Here is an 8,244-nt window from a genome sequence, read left to right as displayed (position 1 = left end):
ATCTACGAGCAGTTTCTTGTCGTTTCAGTCTTGTGTGTGGATTCCAAGTAAGTCTCTTGTCAAGATGGAGTCCTAAGTATCGAATCTGTTCAATAGGCGTTAGTGGAGTATTTAGAACGGATACTGTAGGACAGGAGGGCAGAGGCTTACGACGGAGAGTAAAGGTGATCTGGTGGGATTGGGAACAAATCCAAGATAATTTTTACTCCATTGTAGATGCTTTTCGAAAAAGAAAAATGTTTAAAATTAACAGCAATAAAACATATATGTTTAATTAATTTATTGATAAAACATACTTAATAAGTTTTTTGTTATTCGTTTAAATCTTTAGTCTTCCTTTATTAACTAAAGTATGAGTCGAAAAATTATTTTTAAAATGTGTATTAATTTTAATTAGTATTCTGCAATATCACTACTTAATTTCAATTGTTTCTCATTTAATTCTAGATAATTTATATTTTAAAATAATTAATTTACTTATAAAACATATAGTTGGAGCTACCATTTCATTCAGAAAGGCAGTTGAAGAGAGTTAATATTTATTGAAAAAGATATTGGAATCTGAGGATGTAATTTTTTATGGAGCGGGTGCTTAGTAACGGTAATAAAGAAAACAAATAATAAGTCCAAATTTTCAGATAAACAAAATAATAAAACCATTATAATAGCCAATATTTTTGTGGTGATAAGTACAACTTATATTGATTTCACTCTCCAGTTCATGTCTATCTGGTAGTATAAAATTTGACTTATACTGAAGTGTTCAACGTTCACCTGAAAAAAAAACTGATAAAAAAATATTAGTTTTGTTATTGCATATATTAAGATGATTGATTTGATAAGATCATAAAAATGTGTATTATAGTCCTTATGCATGTTAGATTTCTAATGAAATGTATATTATACTTTTATATAAGAAAAAAATATTAATTATATATATTTACCTAAAACGATCTGCGAATATCGAGTTTAAATTTAAATATTTCGTTTTCAGATCATTTACGTTTATAGGAACCCTAAGGATTGTGCGATATCTTACTTCCATCATTATAGAATGTGGGACGGGTACAACGGAGACCAAGACCTATTCATTGAAGCTTTTCTAGATGAAAAATGTAAGTATTCAATAAATAATTAAATAGATATTACTATAATTAGTTTTTATTCTGTTTTCCTCATAGCAAATTAACATATATCTTAAGAATTATAACAAATAAAAAACTGTCAACTGCAAGGACTAAATTAAGAAGTAGTTGTACTTGAACAACGTTTATTACTAGAGAGCGCTGTCACTTATCAGCACTCACATTCAACTACCAGTAGTACAAGAGCCCAAGAGGGGAAAAAAAAGGAGTTATCTCACTCCAATATTTGATTACTTTAATGAAAACGATGCATAATTAATAGTCAAAATTAATTAATAAGAGTCTGTCAAGTATAGGTAGGGGGAATAAAAAATGGCGACTGTTTAAAAAGCGATAAAAAAAAAACTAATTTTTCATTCGGAGCTCTATATCTCAAAAAGTAGGAACAACACAAGAAAACCTAAGAGAACGTCATTAAAAGAAGAGAAAAATTGATAAAATATGAGCCCTAATAGAGTTATTAACGTTAAATAGTTTTTGAAATATAGTTTTTAGAAAGTAACATTTCATAAAAATGTTGTATGGTACGTACTGAAAGATCAGTAATTAGTTAATTTATTTTGAAAAATCTATATCTCAAAAACCATTTACGTACAGATGTCTAATAACACTCAAATTAAAGTTAGTTTAATGGGCTATAAAGTAGTTTATGATGTTTATCTTCATAGGAGTAATAGTTTTCATGAAATTTGCTAATATAACTTGATTTATAGTTGTTCAGACAAATTTTTATTAGCCAAAATTATATTGATATGTGAATATCATAAAAACTACTACCCTTACAAAGATAAGTGTCATACACTACTTTATAGTAAGTTAAATTTCCTGTATTTTGAGTGTTGGCAGACATATGTAGTTCTTCTGAATCTACTGATAATTTTTTTTCAAAAATCCAACATTTTATACGAATAACTAAAAATTAACATTTTGTTTATTTTGTCAAATATCATAAAAATTATATTTGAGAAACTATAAAATCCTACAAAGATAAACATAATTAACTATTTTATAGTAAATTTAAATAGCTTTAATTTGAGCGCTGGCAGACATCTGTACGTCCAGTGGTTTCTGAAATAAAGTTTTTCATAAATCAAATTTATTGTCCGAACAACTATAAATCATCAAAAACTACTATTCCTACGAAGATAAAGGTCATAAACTTCTTTATAGTCCATTAAACTAGCTTTAATTTCAGTGCTAATAGACATCTGTACTTCACATAGTTCCTGCGATATAGATTTCTCAAAATAAATTAACTAACTACTAATCCTTCAGTAGATTTTTAAGAAAATTTGCTTTTTCTCTCGAGAACTATTGGGCGTAAATTGCCCTTTTAGGGCTAATATTTCAGAAAATTTACTCTCCTTTAAATAATGGTCTCTTAGATTTTCTAGTGTTGTTGGTAGTTTTTAAGATATATAGCTTCGAATGAAAAATTAATGTTTTTTTAAGGTTTTGAAACAGCCGCCAATTTTTATTCCCCCTTCCTATACTTGGCAGACTCATCAATTTTGACTATTGATTATACACAGTTTTCATTAAAGTATCAAAAATTTGGGTGAGATAACTGCCTTTTTTTCTTCCCGGCTCTTGTACTACAGGGTCAATTCTCGGCTGATGGAAATGATTTTTTTTTCTATTGCCGGTTTTAAATCTGTTCTACGGAGTAAAGAATCCGGTCTCTAACCCTTGAGCTACCACGTACAATATGCTTTTACTACTGTACTATGTATACAGTTCATTGTCTTATTTTCAATAGTAATGTCGACGAAATGTATTTCATTTACTCTTAATGTAAGTAGGCTTGTCTTAGGGTACGTCCAAGATGCACACTGGTTTTCTGAGTGAGACAGTCTATGCAGTCTGATTCAGACGTTTCCAGAATTATTTGTTCAATCTGGTTTTAGACGATCTGCCATTCAGATCATTTATGTTCGTGTAAAGTGTAACAATTAGAATTGTTATTAAAGTGTAGGATTACGGTACGACTGTATTTATTAAAGTGATCTCCAATACTAATGATCCACTAAGAATAATTATTTGAAAAGGACTCATTAACAATGCTGTCGGCGTATGTCTGGATATTGAAAACCAGATAGACACAGTATCATTCTCCACTTATACTGATTTTACTACATTACGGTCCTTATTAATACTCGAAATAAAAAAAAACAACAGAAGAAACCGCTTGGTATTATACAAGCAGAATACGCACACGGACTTGGCAACGGTCGACACCAATTGTCTGATTTAGAAAACCAGCGTGGACCTTGGAATATCCTTAGCCAGATACACTCATCAAGATATTAATAGATTTCAGTAATAACTACAACAATTTTTTTTTTTAATTAGAACTTTTCAAATAGTAATATTCTACTGTGAAATTAATCAATATTGTCATAACCATAACTTTTTTTTTTATAATTTACTTATTGTTATTTACAACTGTATACATATATATATACACATCAAATAAATTTGCTGTAAGCGATATTATGACATGATACAAACATGAGAATCTACCCATTGATAGAACTCCAAAAACACTTCTAAAGAAGAAGATATCGAGGTCATCTTCTTTTCAGACGCCTAAGAGGATTATTCGGTAGTGAAGGAGAAGCCAGGTTAGAAACGAGTTGGTTTGGGTGGTTGGGTGGTTGGGAAGTTTATTAAGGAAGGATTGGTATCTGGTCTGGCCAAATCGGCAACATAGAGGACATTGAGGTCCTGATGGATGATTTGATTTGTGACAAAGTAAGGATCATTAAGGATTTTACGAAGGATTTTTGACTGTAAGAATTGGATTCGAGAGGAATTAGATGGTTTAGTGGAGCCCCATAGCTCAATTCCGTATGTCCAGATATAAACATAACTTGCGAGACCAACATGGATAGAGACGCCCAATCATTGAACCAGTGCGCTCTAATTGTTTAATTTATTAATCCTATTATAACTTTGAAATAGATAGTTATTTAAGGAATTGATACACCGAATTGGAAGCATTTATTAAACCACTATTGTTTAGTGTACAAAAGCACGATTGATCTAAACCACCATTTGAATTTAGTTAATACATCCATCATGTAATGTCATTCTCAGACCACGTATGATTATATCTCTCCCTAATATAAGTGTATTAATAAATCCTAAGCATTTTCCAGAAAGCTGGGTGAATAATTACACCCAATCCTATTTACATTCCAAATAATTCCTAGAATATCTAATATGAGAATAAAACGTTATTTTCTTATTTAGTGGCATTTAAAATTTACTTTGTTTGATTGTATGTTTTTGGGATTGGCTTCCTGCCAAGATAAATCGCCAGAAATATATCATTTAATTAAATTTATTTGATAATATAATTAACTACTTTAAAAAAAATTATATAAAAATATATTAATAAAACAAACAACTAACGATATATACGTATGATATAATTCCTCACTAATCTAAATAAGGTTTTTTATTTTTCAGTGTTATATTCTCCATTCTGGGTACATGTATTAAACTTTTGGAAAATGAGAAATGAGCCAAACATTCTTTTCAATACATTTGAAGAAATGAAGAAGGTAATTTCATGAACATCAATACGTTATGTTACAAGCATATCTTCGGTAGCATGCCAAACTGGCGTATCTGAAAATGTCTTTTTCTTTTCTTGGGTTAGAATTTTAGTGGTAGATTTAAGATGGATCGACTCCAAATTTTGATTGTTCATTTGTCATTAGTTACGTCACATATAGAGTTAAGTCTATTGGAAATTGCGATGGATATACATATGTACGCCAATTGACCAAATTTTAAAGCCAAAATTGAAAAATTTGTAGATTTGCCACTTCACACCTGCAACGATACGGTTACATTTTATTTCACAATAGTAAAAAAATTGCATTCACAAATTTTTATTATAAAATATTTTTATTAGCCTAATCTCATATAGGTTTAAATTAGTCTGCAATGCAAAATCTTAAATTTAAAAACATATAAAATTTTTTTTAAAAACTGTTTACCTCATTTAAATAATTACTATTCACCTATTTCGTCCTGTGGTTTATAAACGGGCTTCAAATATATCAACACTGTGAAAATGGTCCTAATTAAGATAAAACCCTATCAAAACGATTCTTGTAGTATCGTACTTTGAAGGAGAGTTGGGCTATTGATTAAATTTTTACATACATATTTCATTAGCTATCATAAAAAAAAGTTGATACATTAATTTATACGCATGTTATATGACTATCACACCAAAGGCATTTTGTAATTTTATAATTATTTATATTGCAGGATTTATACACTGTCGCGAAAAGGATAGCAGACTTCATGGAAGTGGAAATCCCTGAGAATGTAAAAGAACCTCTCCTAAAGCACCTCAACTTCGCAGAGATGAGTAAGAACCCGATGGTGAACTTCGAGGGGGAACTTCAAAAGACGAACCTCACGGGGATGAAGTTCATAAGGGAAGGAGAAGCCGGGGTTTGGGCCAAAGTTCTCAAAGATGACGTAGCCAAGAGATTCGACAAGAAAGCGATGGAGGCCCTTAAAGGCACCGATTTTCCTTATTATAAGTGAAAAACATACCAAAGAAACTTATTTATTTTGGTGTGGGGGCACAGCGCACTAAGTTAGAAACGTTGCATTCTTCTTGACTCTTATAATTACGTTTTTTAGATTGTTTCATTATTTTATTATAATTTTTTTATGTTGGAATTGAATAACCAGAAAATTTGGTAAAAAGGTAAAGATAAAAAGATTCTTGCTATCACGAATTTGATGCAACGGTCCAAACTCTATAGTTAATGTTGTGCTGAAGTCTGCCTGCTCGTTAAATTACATGCAGTTCTGGTCGGTCAGTAATTCAACCTTGAAAAGATAACACGGTTTTCTCATCGTACTGGTAAATTAAAATGAAATATTGTATTTAATGAGGGTAATAATATCAAGATTATATCCAATTATCAGTAAATGATTCAAATAGTTCATGGCCAAAATTTTTTTTTAGATTTAAATGATAATGATTCAAATGATTAATGCATAATTTAATCTTATAAATCTGCGGTGGCATTTGTGAATATCAAAAATATATTTCTGTACCTGGATGGTAAATGGCACTTTGTCCATTTTTTTTACTAATTTCTTATTATTGCATATTCAATTAATAATGTAAATAATTCTTATCAATGTCAGAAAAAATGTTAACACCTCCAAGATTCGGGATTTTACCGCAGTCTCAGTATTATACTTGTTTTTTTTCTTTTCTTTTCCCATATGTGCCCTTGCTTTTAAAACACCAAGCTCACTATTTATCATTTGAACATTGAAAGCAATAATTTGGCGAAATTTTCACCGAATAAATAGTGATGAATTAGGAATTTAGTTTTTAAAAGCAAGAACAAGTGTAGGAAAAATAAAATTGGAAATATAATCCTGAGGATAGGTCAAAATTTCAAAATTTTCAGGTTTCGTCTTTTTTTTTCTGAATTAATAATGTATCCTTCAAGAGAAGGATGGACAGGTAGATCATTTTTGGTTGATCATAATTAATAAATGAAATATGATCTGGTTGCGGTAAAAATAAACTCAAATAGTAAGCCCCACGTTGCAGGGCTTCGTCAGGACTAAAAAAGATACAAACATTTAACATAAGTAAAGAAAGAAAAAAAAAGTAAATGGAAAATTACACGAGTGCAAAATGAAACGTAAAAGTAAAAGGTATATAAATAATAAATGAAAACGGAAATAGTAACAGATAATAAGAAGAAATATAACAGAAAGTACAAACTAAGAGATGAAAACGGGGATAAGAATAAAATCAAGAAAAAAGGAATAGAATGAACAAGACCTGTTTGACAGAAGTCTAAGTCAGAGTGAACCTTTTTGTATTGGGAGGAGTGGGGATGGCAGTTAAGTACGTTATATTTGAAAGTAATTATAAAATAAACAGTGTAGTAAAATATTAAAATGGGGCAAACAATAAATGATAATATAATGATAATGAATGATAATATAATGATACATAATATAGTAGGAGAAGAAATATATAATAGAAAAATTAAAATATACACGGATTGAAAACAAAAAAGAAATAAAGTAGAAAAAAAAAAGAATACAATACATATAAATGATACATAAAGACAATATACCCAATGTATAGGAATACAGAGTTATATAAATTATATAATAGAAAAATTAATAATAAAGTCAAAACAGATATGAATTTTGTCTCGTTCATTTTATTCCTTTTTTTTTTTGATGATTTTATTCTTATCCCCCTTTTCATCTCTTAGTCTGTACTTTTTCTTCTTTTTATCTGTTACTATCTCCGTTTTCATTTATTTTCTATATACCTTTTATTTTTCTTATTTATTTTTACGTATCATTTTATACCCTTGTAATTTCCATTTTCCAAAAAAAAAAAGTAAATGGAAAATTACAAGGGTATAAAATGAAACGTAAAAATTTCATTTTATACCCTTGTAATTTTCCATTTACTTTTTTTTTTTACTTATGTCAAGTGTTTTTATCTTTTTTAGCCTTGACGAAGCTCTGCAACGTGGGGCGAAACGTTGGCTCATTAAAATAGTTGTCACTATTTTAGTTTTTTTGACCGCACTCGTACCATATTCCATTTATTATTAATATACACGGCCAATCAGCGATCTTCCAGTATTCATAATTTTAATGTGAAAAATTATCGAAACTGTTTTGTATTTAAAAGTCAAATCTATGTCATGAAGAATATGTCTAATTAAACTTTTAAAATGAACTGTAATTTATATACATATAACAATTATTACAAATTGTAATAATTTAAATAAATTAGATTCAAAGCAGGTTTATAAGCTTAAGTAAGTAAGTAAGTATGCATCATACCATACATAACTAATACATGGGAAATTTCGGTGTTTCAAATTCATATAGGAAGAATTAATGTCCAAAGCCAAAGCTCCTCTTTTAAAATACATACCTCAGTAAGGTTCTTAACGTCAGTTGCTCTGAATAATCAGTCAATATTAAGTCAACCATTAGAAACTGATGAAAGGCTGATAAAAGACATAATGGCGGAGGCAGAGGACATATAGGGTTGTATCAGTTATGA

General features: G+C 29.4%; 1 protein-coding gene across 1 annotated transcript in view; it reads left to right on the top strand.

Moving 5' to 3' along the window:
• Positions 1-7,500, top strand: part of LOC106691058 (luciferin sulfotransferase-like) — a gene marked incomplete at its 5' end in the record, with an annotated part of 19,513 nt that extends 12,013 nt beyond the window's left edge. Inside the window, 4 exons of the mRNA XM_067052963.1 lie at positions 332-350; positions 995-1,115; positions 4,620-4,714; positions 5,433-7,500. Coding sequence (XP_066909064.1) covers positions 332-350; positions 995-1,115; positions 4,620-4,714; positions 5,433-5,717 — 520 coding nt within the window. The remainder of the gene's footprint in view (positions 1-331; positions 351-994; positions 1,116-4,619; positions 4,715-5,432) is intronic.
• Between the last annotated feature and the right edge of the window lie 744 nt (positions 7,501-8,244).

The sequence above is a fragment of the Halyomorpha halys genome, unplaced genomic scaffold (genome assembly GCF_000696795.3).
Source record: "Halyomorpha halys isolate HHAL.00 unplaced genomic scaffold, Hhal_1.1 Scaffold2052.1, whole genome shotgun sequence".
Classification (NCBI taxonomy): domain Eukaryota; kingdom Metazoa; phylum Arthropoda; class Insecta; order Hemiptera; family Pentatomidae; genus Halyomorpha; species Halyomorpha halys.
Note: the sequence above shows the minus strand (reverse complement) of the source record. Positions and strands in the feature narration are given on the sequence as shown.